The sequence below is a fragment of the Larimichthys crocea genome, chromosome XVI (genome assembly GCF_000972845.2).
Source record: "Larimichthys crocea isolate SSNF chromosome XVI, L_crocea_2.0, whole genome shotgun sequence".
NCBI lineage: Eukaryota > Metazoa > Chordata > Actinopteri > Sciaenidae > Larimichthys > Larimichthys crocea.
In genome coordinates, this window is record NC_040026.1 from 10,099,573 (window position 1) to 10,113,324 (window position 13,752).

At 41.0% G+C, this 13,752-nt stretch overlaps 1 protein-coding gene across 1 annotated transcript; it reads left to right on the forward strand.

Annotated features, from left to right (window-relative positions):
• Positions 1-576: 576 nt before the first annotated feature.
• tut1 (terminal uridylyl transferase 1, U6 snRNA-specific) lies at positions 577-7,257 on the forward strand. The gene is made up of 10 exons (XM_010736292.3): positions 577-846; positions 1,198-1,388; positions 1,492-1,698; positions 2,097-2,211; positions 2,345-2,472; positions 2,574-2,800; positions 2,903-3,012; positions 3,758-3,880; positions 5,596-5,688; positions 5,824-7,257. The coding sequence occupies exons 1-10, from the start codon at positions 771-773 to the stop codon at positions 6,954-6,956; spliced, it is 2,403 nt and encodes an 800-aa protein (XP_010734594.3). The 5' UTR covers positions 577-770; the 3' UTR covers positions 6,957-7,257.
• Positions 7,258-13,752: the final 6,495 nt, after the last annotated feature.

Consider the following 13,752-nt stretch of genomic DNA (forward strand, 5'->3'; position numbering starts at 1 on the left):
ATAACTGGTGATAATTCACCAAATTGTAAATACTCGTTAACACCTAATGTTTACAGTGTCTGTAGCCTGTTGTAAAGTGACTGGATGTTTTTCATGCTGATGAAGATGAGACAGAGGAATATTTTCTGTCATGTGCAACTAAATGCATTTCTGATTTTTATAAGATGAGACGAGGAAAAATAAAACAAACTATTAATTCTCTGCACATAAACCTTTACTTTTAGGATAGTTAAGCAAGAGACAGGAAGGTGTGACTTGGTATTTTAATTTTATTTGATTGGTCAATAGTGCAAACAGGTACTGCCTTCACATATTGTGAAACAGGTACTGCCTTCACATATTGTGAAACAGTTATTACACACGCAATTGCTGTGTTTACCATTTAATCCACAGATACTTGCAACTGTTTAGAATTATGACAATTTGCTGAGGCATATTTAAAAAAATAAAAGTTATGTAATCACTGGTAAAATAAGTACATATCGGTTTTTAGCACAGGAGTAATACACGTGGTATTAAAGTCATTATTTCCGGATTTGCAGCACAAAGTAGAAAAGTGAAACAAAATAAGACTGACTGGAACTTGGTGATAAAACAAGAGTACGACCCGGACACGTTTGTGGGACGGACTGGAAACAAACGCAGACTCGACGCTGGAGGGAGATTTGAGAGGCGCGTGGAGCGCGAGACCGTCCTCCAAACTTAAAGTTGATGACTTGAGAGTTTGACCCAGCTCTTCATTTATCGTTTTATCTTCACGTGTTGTCACCATGGAAGCAGACAGTGACATTAAAACGACCCCGAGGGGGTTTCACTGCACTCTGTGCAATGTCAACCTGCCGAACGGTAAGAAGCTAACGCAGCCACACAAACACTGCAGGCTGTAGTTTCCCCTCGTGACAAGCAGGCGGGAAAAAGTGTTTAAAAAATACCTTAAGCTATAAAGAGAGTGGAATATAACCACACCTTAATTTATTAGATGAACCAGTCACTGCTATGTATTGTTAAAACAGTTAGCTGATGTTACCAGCCAAAGATTTGATTTGATTTGATTTGATGTGTCATGTTTAGCTGTTAAATAAACTCACACCAGGCTTGAACAGCCGTACGTGCATGCAATCGTACTAAACGTTTATGTAGGTATGTCTGAAAGGTTTACTGATGTACTCGTGTCCATACTTTTAATATTTCCTGCAGTGCCAAGCTTGGATCAGCATGTCAAAGGACGGAAACACAAGACGCTGAGCACTGTGCGCTCCACCAGGAAGACCCAGGAGCAGCACAGTGTGTTTGTCAGCGGCATCAAGCCTGACATCTCTCAGACCGACATAGCTGAGTACTTCCAGCAGTTTGGCTCAGTCTCAGATGTTATTATGGATAAGGACAAGGTCAGTCAGATAAACATAAAGAGATACATTTTAAACGTGTATTTGCAGCATGTGGAAAGTGACAGATGTTGTCTGACTCTGACGTATCACTTTGCACTCACAGGGTGTGTACGCCATCGTCCAGTTCAGTGAGACTGACAGCATACAGGCGACCCTGTCCTGTGTCGAGCATCGGATGAAAGGCTTGAAGCTGCGCGTAAAACCACGAGAAAAAAAGGACTTCAAGTTAATTCCCAAAAAGAAGAATGACTTCCAGGACCTCCAACAAGTTCTCGACAATCTTAAGCCTCAGCTATGTCAGTTGATGTCGGTAAGCATCCGTTTGTCAAATATAAAGCAAGTGCCAATAGAAGTGTAGGTCTGTAAGGATGGGAGATGCTTCTAGTGGCTGCTAGTGGAGCCTTTAAATTCCTCATTCTCAATGCAGTTTCATACAGCAGTATATCTTATATTTTAATAATCATACAATTGTGTAGTTTAATATAAAATAAATAGACAGTTTATAATTATTAGCGAATGTTAATGAATACTTTTAGATGTTGATGTACAAAAAAAATTTGATTCATATGAGTTAGATTAGTTTATTTTCAGACTTCAGGCTTTAGTGTATTGAGCTTCATTTAGTTGATGGGAAAAGATCAGGTTATTATAACATGGATGCGTGTTAGTAAGTGTCTTGTTAAGGGACTGTCCTTTGTTCTCCTCCAGGTGGACGCACAGATGCAGTACCTTGTAGAGCGATGTCAGCTGGGTGAAAACGAAAAGAAGGCCAGAGGCTTGCTGGTTCAACTCCTGCAAGAGGTTTTTGTTGAGTTTTTCCCAGGTAACTGTTGTGAACACACACAGACAGTTTCTGAGATCTTTTCATATACAGTGAAAGTTGTACTTTTTTTATTTTTATTTTTTTGTAGTTTGGTTCACTAACCTTTTTAATTTGATTTTTGGATCTTTCGCAGACAGCCACATTCTGCCATTTGGCTCATCTGTCAACACTTTTGGTATCCACTCCTGTGACTTGGACCTGTTCCTGGACCTGGAAAACACCAAAGTGTTCCAGGCCCGTGCCAAGTCCACCACGGAACAGGTCTGACATTTCTGTATTTATAACAATTATATATAACTGCAAAACACTCCATCGGGAGCCTATCGTGTATTGAATATTACCTCTTTTTCCGCTTTCTTCAGGCAGGGGAGGGCATGTCCGATGATGGCCGCTCTGAGGACTCCATCCTGTCTGATATTGACCTGTCCACTGCCTCTCCGGCTGAGGTCCTGGAACTCGTGGCAACAATCCTTAGACGCTGTGTCCCCAGCGTGCACAAAGTCCACGTGGTCAGCAACGCTCGTCTCCCTGTAGTCAAGTTCCATCACCGTGAGCTTAACCTGCAGGGTGACATCACCCTAAACAACAGGTCAGTGGCTCGCTCTTAGGATGTGGTGAGTAATGTTGTTTGTATTTTGTACAGTGAGCAGAGTTAAAATTGCTTTTCTTCTTATCCTGCATCTCCCACTAGACTAGCTGTGAGGAACACCCGCTTCCTCCAGCTGTGTTCAGGGGTGGAGGACAGGCTGAGGCCTCTGGTGTACACCATCCGCTACTGGGCCAAGCAGAAGCAGCTTGCAGGTAAGATTAAATAAACGTGACATATTGCATTGATTCTGTTTGTTGTGGTTATCTTTGAGTCATTTCATTTATTGGTCAACAGATGTCAGTAGAACTTCACTCCCCCTTCTGATCGTGTTGTGATCTGCTTGCACTGATTTGCAATGTCTTTTACTGCCTTGTTATGGAAGCTGCTTAAAAAAAGGCACAAGTACATCTCCTTTTGTGTTGTAACAGGCTGAGTCTCCTGCTTTAGAATTCAATCTTAATAAGAGTGTTCTTCACTGAGGAGCCCACTAATTACCTTTACTCCTGGGGCATATCTCCATTATTCTCTTTGATGGAGCAGTAGCCTCCATGCTGCCAGTGCAGCTTTCAATAAGGCGCAGAATGAACAGCGAAGCCAGATGGCATCATTTTAAATGTAAGGCTGCTGTGTTTGCAACTATATGAGTCTGAAGCTGTGTCGCAGTTTTACAACACATCCACAGATTCACTAAACTGACTGCAGTGACCTTCGATCCATGATCCATTCTAGCAATATTTAGATCAATCATCAAATAATAATCAGAATCTTTCATGACAAAATAGCAGAAAATTAAGTTTTAATAAATTCCATACTGATGTTCCATAGCACTTTCAACCACCGGCAACAAAATCTGCAAATGAGGGAATATGTTTTGAAATAATCAGAGTTCCAGAGAGTGTGATTCTATTTAATATTTTTATACATTAAAAACTATCACATTTGCATTGTCGTGTGTAGGTAACCCCAGTGGTGCCGGTCCCCTGCTCAACAACTACGCTCTGACACTCCTGATCATCTTCTTCCTGCAAAACTGTGACCCTCCTGTCCTCCCCACAGTGGACAGGCTCAAAGACATGGCCTGTAAGTACTGCATCGCTCCCACACTCAATGCCTCATGCTAGAACATTTTCGTATTGTTCTCTTAAACCTCTCTTACTTTTTTTTATTTTTTATGTGAGTAAAAATAAGTTTGATTCACCAAACTCTCAACTGCATGACGGTGTCCTAAATGGCTAGTTTCAGACTGATGGCACCTGCTAATGAGGTGTGTGTTTATGAGATTTCATCATTGCTCCATTATTGCCATATATGTCATTTGTTCCTCTAAGTTTGTGTCTGTGTGTGTGCAAATGTTCTTAAATCCAGAGAATTGTGCCACTTAAGAATGAATCTGTTCTTGCATGAGGCCCAGTGGACCCTGATCCACGGTCCTCTAAATTATTGTAGAATTGGAAAAGCACAAACATATTTTCCAGTCGATGTGTAATCATGAAAATGGATGGGAGCGGTAGGTTGGTTGGTTGTTTGTTTAATTGGTTGGCTCTGGGTTATTTCCTCAAGTGTCTTGTTTTGTCCACAACCCAGGGATGTTCATGCTGTCATGGAGGATCGGAGAATTGTTATGATTAAGTCCAGCTCAGCGTCTGTCTTTCAGCCTTTTATTTCACAAACCTCTTACCAGTGACTAAACGTCAGTCCTAAATTTACTCTTGTCTGGTGGCCTCTTGCATGGCTGCTCTTTTTCTCTTCCTAGCTTCCTTGATCATCTCTTTGGTCACTTCACATCTGCCATGTTCTGAGCCCTGTTGCATTACCCGATCACGCGGCTCCAGTTCTGCACAAAGTTACATAGTACGAGAACAGGCATACAGGACGCAGAGTGGGAATAACAGAGACACCATTCACAGGTCAATGTAGCATCAACGTGATTTCAAAATTGTTTATGCTCAGTTATACAATGTTGCTTTCAAATGTCAGTAAACACATTGGGCTACGACTGAAATCTGTTCACAATATCTTCCTGCTGGGAAACGCCATGAATGATTATGAAGAAAATAAAGACACTGTTTATGTTATTCGACAGAGAGCGAGCTTACTCTCATGGCTGCTTGAGTGTTGTGGGAAAACTTCAAACATGATGCCTTCTCAGAGTGAAGTTGCCATGGCAGCGCTGATGATGTGAGGTTATAGAGTATACATGTTACAGCAAACGTTATATTAGCCAGCAAGTTAATTAGCACAGTGAGCAGTTACAATGAGGATGACGTGTCTTTATAATGTGATTGCAAATTTCTCACTGCCTAATGTCATCGTAACCTACCAAACTCTAGGTATTTTCTTGTCACCGTCATTTCCACCTCCATCTTTCCTCTGGATAGTGCCATCTCAGATTATTTGTGTGAGGTCAGATGGATAGAAAGTGAAATCAGCCAGCAGAATCCCAAAGCACAGCACAGTAATGAAAAGTTATGGTTGTAATCTAACTTCTGAAAGTGGAACAAAGATGATATCTCATAAAACCAGCAGGTGCATTACTGCGGGGAAGCGGGACTGCAGTCCTGGCTACTGGCGGGCAGCTGCAAAAGTATGCAACAATTTACCAACATACATGAATAAAATTAATTAGTTTGACCAAGTAGTATTTTTAAAGTCGACTAGTCACCTTTTTCCCCCACTTCTCATCTGTAATCCTCGAGGCAGTATATGAAGCTCTGCCAGGAATTTTTCTTTTGTTTTTCAAATTTTCTTGATTTTACATGATGAGGTTAATTTGTTATTTGTTCACCTCTTTGCAGGTGAGGAAGAAGAGTGTGTGCTTGAGGGCTGGGACTGTACCTTCCCTAGTCAGTCTATTGCTGTGCCCCCCAGCAAGAATACACAGGACCTCTGTAAGTGAGAATGGGTTTTAAAGTAAAATATGTTATGTTAACATCTAAATACCCTTTAAAAAACAACACCAGCGTCACCACCACAGACCCTAAATGTCACTCTTTGTGTACATTTATGTTTTTTTCTCCTCTTAGGCACCCTGCTCGCTGGCTTCTTCTCTTTCTATGCTAAGTTTGATTTTGCCAGTAGTGTCATATCTGTCAGGGAGGGGCGAGCACTGCCAATAACTGACTTCCTCAGCCAGAATAAAGAGGAGGCCATGCAAGAAGAACAGCCTACCAAGACCCATCATCAGGGTCCCAAACTGGGCCCCCTAAATCTCTTAGACCCCTTTGAGTTATCCCACAACGTAGCTGGAAACCTGAATGAACGCTCTCATCGCACCTTCCAGAGGGAGTGCCAGGAAGCTGACAAATACTGCCGCAGCCTGCAGTACCAGCGCAAATCCACCAAGGGGAAGTCATGGGGGTTGGTGCGCTTGTTGACCCCACACGGGGAGGTTCCACATGCCAAAGCAGAGCAGATGATCATCAGCATCCCCTTCAAATCAGCATCACTCCCCGAAGTGCTGCGTAATCAGCTGCACAGGGCGGGAGATGGTTTCCGGGTGCTGTGGTTTCAAAAGGTTTGTTCTGCTGTGGAGGGAGTCTTCCAAAGTGTTCTCAGGTGTCACCTCACTCCCTCCTCTGATGCCGTGTTTGGCATAGATACAGCTGTGGATGCTGCAGAGGAAATGGAAACTGCCTCATCTTCTTTCAACACATCAATGAATGACAGCTGTGACAGTGTTGAATCCCGCAGTGAAACCAGCCCTCTGGGAACAGCTGTTCTTGGTGGCAAGAGGCCGCTTTCCTCTGGCAGTGATGCTTCTGCATCGCCTCAAGGCAAAAAGCCAAGACTGGCAAAAAGGGGCAAGCCTGAAGTCCCCCACTGGATCTGTGTGCAAAAGCACATGGTGTGGGCTGGCAGGAGGAAAGTGAGAAGGGAGTTGATCAAAGATACTGACTCGAGGCCAGAGGGCAGCTGTATGGAGCTGGAGTCCCAGGTTACAGATCATATCATTAAAATAGAGCCGGAGCTCAAGGATCCCCTGGAGTTCAAGGTTCAACCACAGATGGTGGGTGAGACAGAAAGCACAAAGGCAGTGCTCAAGTTTGAGCCAACCAGTGACAAGACAGGAGTTTTTCATGACTTCTTTCATTTCCTGGAAGTCTTCTTACCAAAGATGGTAGAGACATTGCTAGAGAGAGAGGTGGGGAGCACTTAGAAAAGACCCGGATGGTGTATTTTTGTGTTTTCTGTTTGGAATTTAAGATGATATTTCTGCTACTGACTGTTAACCTGTGAGCATGTGACATGAAAGAGCATTAGTATTTGTCAGAGGTTTGTAATGAGTTCATGTTTACTGATTTGTAGTTGAGTTGTTTCAGAAGATTTCCTGACTAAGCCTGTTTTTTATGTTTGGTTTTAGTACATTTCTGTTTAAAATAATGCTCTTAAATGATGAAGGTTGATTCAGTGGCAGACGTTTGATCATCTGATTGTCTACAAATAAATTTAAAAGAAGTCTTTGTAAAACACTGTCTCATTCTTTACTAGTTGTAGTTGTGATCATCTTTAAACAGTCATTATTTTTAATAAAGAAATGATAATTGTACTTAAACATGGTTGCAGGAGTGGCGTCGGTGGTTCCATTCAACTTGTCATTGGCTACCAGAAAAAGGCCATTGAGTGAAGCTTTTATCCAGTCAGGTCTTTGCTCATATGACTGAGACGGATGAGAGTAATTACTCAGGGAGGCAGACTGCTTTATTATAGCAGGACAAGCAGGAGCTGAGGGATGCACAGAGCTCCCAAGTGCTGATTAACATCATTCATCTCACTTTTAAAGGGAAATGCAGATGGCCGGGAGGTTAGACGGGGCTATAGAGGACAGAGAGGGCTGTGATGATGAAGATGTTTGATTCTTTTTACCACTGATATTGTGTTTGTGGTGGAAATGAAATTAAAGGTAAAATCATTGGTATATGTTTGTAGGGCCCAGCACACTTGTGGTTTATATCAGATCAGATTTCATACTCCGAAATTTCCTCTAGCGCCACTGTGAGCTTTACATTAGTGGTTTTAAGTGAAATATCTCAACAATTATTGGATGGATTGGCCATAAAATTTAGTACACACATTCATCTTTGTACACCTCTATTGCTAATTAGCAACTGTTACCTTTTTCCTCATCTGTGATAACTACCGAGGGCGAATTTCTATTTAACTCACTTGTTTAAATTAGATTAGAGCTTAAAGTTATGCATAATTAACAGCAAGGCTGTTTTGATTGACAGGCGGGTGTCATTACAGGTCGCTTGAACACCTGGACGTCATTCATCCTGTCTCAGGTCCATCGTTGATCTACATCTTTTATCATTTTTTTTAGTTAGCCGAGAGAGGGAAGAGGCAGGACTGCCAACATGGCAGTGGCCAGAGCCACCAATTTTGAGCTTCAAAACGGCTCTTCCGAAACCTGTGCGTGTCGTCACGGATTCGACGTCCGTTCTTTATACTTTCATTGGCTAACGCTGAAACAAGATGTTAAAAAATGGTAAACAACAGCAATGTTAGCATTATTATTGTAAGCATGTTAGTGTCAGTATTTATCTTAAATGGCCCACGTTTAGCTTCACAGAGCACCTAGTATGGCTGGTTTGATCGTTCTTCTCATGTCTTTACTTTTTGAAGTTTGGTGGCATTTCGCTTCACTTTCAGTGACAATCCAGGTTACTCTAATATCACCATCCCTTGATATATGGCCTTTGTCACACACACCTCTAAGCCAAAGAATCAAAGTGATTGATATCAGAACTCGGGGAGTGTTTGCTGTTGGCCTAAAACAAGAAAAAAACAAAACTTTTATTTGCTATTCTGATAAGGGAAAGTTTCCCTTTATCAAAAAAGTAAAAAAAAAAAAAAAAGATTTGTGAAGATGGACAGAAACACATATACAGTCCTGGAAAACAATGAGAAATGGTTTCATCAGGTACTGATGACCAAACCAGTTCAATTACATGCAACTCGATTGCTGTAATTACAACAATTGATTCCAGTTGGCATTTGTGTGTATGCTGCTGCATCTGTCGGACCGTGAAGCCTATTCTTGGAAATGACGGAAAAAGGCAGTTTCATGTTTTTTGTAATTGGTGTCCATTGGGATGAGATCTTCAGTCATCCCCCATGAGACCTGAAACCACAGCTTACGTGCAATATCTGCTGTTTACAGCTTATGTTCACTGTGACGCATTAATCCACTGAGTCACATCTAGTACGGCATCATCTTGTTTTGTAGTGTGATGCTATAAATTTACAGCAACTGCGGGCATAATCGGATGCATAGACATGTCTGGCAAGTGAGTAAGACATTGACTCATCCTCTTCATTTTTATACATATATAGCACAGTAATTTTCTTAATTTGTCGTGACTTTCAAACGTGCTCTGAATCGAATCATCGATGTTTTCCGAGCCCCCTAACACCTGTCTCACCATCCATTAGAGTTACCTGAAGCTTGCTCATAAGCACATCAGTCTGTGGAATATTGCTCTAATTGGTCAGCTCTGCTTTCCAGAGAAGACAAATGGTCTAAGTGATGCTGCTGTTGGCGGAGTAGCGTTGGTCCTTTGGGGGAAGGAGAATCGCACAAGGCATTGGTGTTGCTATGTTGGAAACTAAATGAGTAGACTTGTGCACACGTTGTTTGTGACTGCTGTTAGGAAGAAACTGATTTTGTATTTGTGTGTTTATGCACCCAAACAGGCAGAAATAGCCTGTAACATTAAAGTAAAGGGGAGATGTTTTTCTTTGTTCATCTACAATGCTTCGGACTGACTTCTGACTGTCATGAATTACTGCACTGTGGTAGTGGGCAGCCATCTACCTCTACTCCTGAGCTGTACAAACAGACACTGTTGCCTGAAAAGCACTCTGTTCATATTAGTGGCTCCCCCACTCAGGAGATAAGGCTAAATAAAAACGTATAATCATTTCCCCCTTTCTGTCTGTGATGACAGGAAGGAATCAGACATTCTCCTGGGAGACTGCTCTAACACCACAATGGACCTTTGTATGCGTGTGTGTAATCTTCATTTTGTATTTGGACTAGCAGGCATGTGTCATGGAAATGGAAATGCTGGCGACAGGTACAGGAGAAAAGCTTTTAGAGCTCCATTTGAGGAGTACAGGTATATGTCTACAGTAAGTAGATTTCCATCATCATGATTTGTTTAAGCTATTGTGCTCGACTCAGAGAAAAAGACATTTTCTACGTCTTGCCACCTAACAAACTCGCAGACATCATTAGAGCCAGCATCAGTAGGAAAAGTTGGAAAAGCTGAACAAGAGAGAAAAAAAGTTTAGAAAATCAGTAGCCTCCTACTGGTTCCATTATCTTGGCCTTGATGGCAGCTCAAACACTTCTCCCCTTGCTAGGAGCCCAAACTGCTCTTCAGGAGTGCATTAGCTGGGTTTATTGGACTGTGAAAACTTGAACTGTCTGCCCTTTCCCTTATCTAGGGGCTGTTACCTCCTCGGTGTTTACTGACAAACACTGGGGATAGCTAATGAGTTTTTCTTGTGCATATTGTTGTTTCTTGCCATAGCCTTTTATGACCCATAGAGTGAAATGCTGAGCGATTGATTACTGAAGTAGAAATAACTAAATGTTCAAGATATCCACCGTTAGCTGTGGGAAATGGGTGCTTAAAACAGAGAGGACATATCAGTACCCTTGAATAGAAGATGATTTATTCATGATTTTCTTTCCAACTCATCAGACTGTTAAAAGCCTTAATTTTCAGATTTAGGATCCATTTCGCTACTTTTCTTAACTTTGGACATCAATGAGTGTTAAAACTGCATCACACTAATTGCCCCTCAATATCATTGTAATATATGGTACAATAATTGCTCCGAAATTGCTTCGTGCAATCAATGTGTAATACCACAATCCACTTACAGCCTTTGTTGTATGGTCATATACACTTTAACTGCTTGTTTATTGTCGGCGGCAGCAGCAGGAGCAGCTCTGCGGCTGTCAGCGATGATTTATTCCCAAATCAAGTTGTGTTTTTGACAAGGGCTTAGGGGCAGACAAAGGAAAACCATTGTTTTTTACAACTCTATAAACACCACATGAGAGGAGTTAACATAGCTTCCCCAGGGAGGGGTCCTTGTTATGTTATATGGCACCTTGACAGTTTTTTTGATTTATCAATGATCTAATACATGACTGGTACTAATCTTAAACAGCAGGGCTGTAAAATATTATTAAAGCTTCCTCTTTGTTATTTATTACACTCCAGCGACATTTTTACAATGTGTCACTAACAACGAATAAACAGTCACAAATAATAGTAATGTAAATACACACACAAATTTTGACAGTACTGTACATCACAAATATAAGTCAAATAACCCCAACCAAGAAAGAAGAACGGGAAAGATGTTTGTGAATAATGTTTGTGGTGTGTTTTTTGCAAACAATATATTGTGTTTTTGTTATTTAATTTGTTTAAAGGAGTTCAATATTTTGTGAAATATGTTTATTTCCTTTATGGTGGAGAGTTAAATTAAAGATTATACAGTGAATAAGCTTATTTCCCAAAATATCAAAGGTTTTTAACCCAGAATTTCACTAAAAAATAAAACAGAAAAGTACAATGAATTTTTTTTGCTATCTATTTATATCACTTTCACATCTCCCATAAAATGAGCTGCACATCTCTGTCCTGTGTGCAAACATACAGGCAGTAGCAGAAACCCATCAACATGTGTGCACACACACATCACTAAAATCTCTGTTGGATAAGGGAACTTCAGGCGTCATGAATTGGACAGCAGACCATGAAGATCCAAGATAAACAGGAACCAGTGCAACGGTCATAAATGTGGACAATTACATCTGACTGTCAGCACTTGAGACCTGAAAGGTATTTGTGTACACAGTGTCTTCATGCGAGTGTGCACTCATGTCATGTCAGCTCCACCGATCTACACCCAACCTCAAAGTGTGATAATTTTGAAATATCAACATGACAAATGCAATGCAGCACTTTAATGAATCATTCAATTCAATCATAAGAGAATTACTGCAGTGAAAATGTGAGTGTGTGACACACAATGGCATTATTGATCTGTGGACGCTGCAGCCTATGACCTCCAGACCATAATAATGGCTTCATCGCCATCTGAATAATACATGATGAGTGCATAGAAGACCAAAGGTGAAGGGGCTAATGATAAGTTATTCCTGGATACATTTCATATAAAGGAATGAATAATAATGATTGGTCGAGTGCTTCACAAAGTCTGTGAGTACTTATACAAGTTCTCAAAGGGTTTTAAATGAATCCATGTCTATATTTTGGAATGTAATTTTGGTGGCTGCACTGAGATAAATGTATTAGTTCAACCGTGGATGCACAGAATATTGGAGTCAATAAAACAACTGGATGACTCTAATTACAACAGTCTCTGTGTGCTGCAAGAAATTCACCCTGCTTCATTTACAAGAAAAATGCAACAACAAATTAATTTGCCTTTTTGCATCATTTGCATCACTCTCATTTAAAGCACACTTTTACATTTTTAATTGCAGAAAAAAACTCATCACTTGGCTAAAAAGAGTCGACCTTAACTCACCTTTGCGAAATATGCATAAACTTTATTAAGGTGATGTGTCCTTAACTATATCTAAAAATCCTCAAGAGCCTCTTACTTTGTGTTGATGGTACATGAAAGGACGGTTCTAAAAACAGGCGGTGTGCCGTGTATTTTTGACAAAATGCAGAAAATGTGAAAATATCTGGCAACAGAATAAGTAATCAGTGGATTGAGACTACAGCTGTAGACTCTTAGATGGTATAATGGTGTGGAGAATTGTGTTCATCAATTGTAAGTTCAGGCAGTGAAGAGAAAGTGCACAGGAGTCCAAGATGTCTTAAGCTGAAAGGGTTATTGAAGTTTGGCCAAGGAGAAAGGAGGATTTGTCAGTACACTCATCATGACATGATGCCGCCTCAGTTCTGAAGAAGCTGTCCTGTCTGGTCCGTCTATATGCCCTCAGGACAGTGACACAACTTCTCTATGTGCATAAATGATCCTACTCAATGCATCTACAGTATACGGTAATTCGCTTAGTAAAGATCAGAATGGTTGCAGTTTTCCTAAACGCAAGCATACAGCTGCAGAAGAAGAAGAATTAACACTGTTCTTAGAGTGGCCTCAAGTCATATGCTTGTCCCTGTGTAATCCCCCAATGTGCTGTGCCAGAATAGAAAATTCCCTCACAGTATGAGAAGTACATATAGCACATTGTTGGACTTCTGAAGTGCCGTGCAGGCCATCAAGTGTGTATTATTCTCTAGATGTCGTTGTGGCTTCTGAACTCCAGCCTGACCCATTTGGAGGTGGTGGGGCTCTCTGAGCCTATTGAAAGAAAGAACTTCAGTGCAGGTGGGCGCAGATTTTGAAATACTGTGTGCCCTCACAATATTCTGAGGTTAGCTGCACATTACTAGATCCTTTTACCATCCAAGACATTTTACATCGCATAGCAGAAATCATTAGTAGAAAGCATATTGAGAAGGGCCAATGAATGAGCCGGTGATAAACCTTAAGACTTGATTTACAAGTGCAGACATGATGCTTACTGTGTTGAAGCTGACGCTACCTTAAACCTGTGTGGACCATGATTTGAACTCGTAAAACATAGCAGGGGACTATTTTATGGTCTCTTTGTGCTGTCAGTGGTGCTGAACGGGCAGCATGCAAATTAAATCCAGCAGGTTTTCATTTTATTTCATAATCATGCACCAGTGGTGTGCTGCAAATATTCCTCTATGAGAGGGGGGGTTGATAACTGTTTAAATATTTTAAAGCAACATAACAGGGGAAGGTGGGTTTCTGGGAGGGAAAGGAAATATACTCTCTATATTTGTGTATATTTGCTGACATTTTCTAAAAATCCCCTAAAGAAATTGTTGAAGAAAAAACAGCAACATAACAAAAAAAGGCCA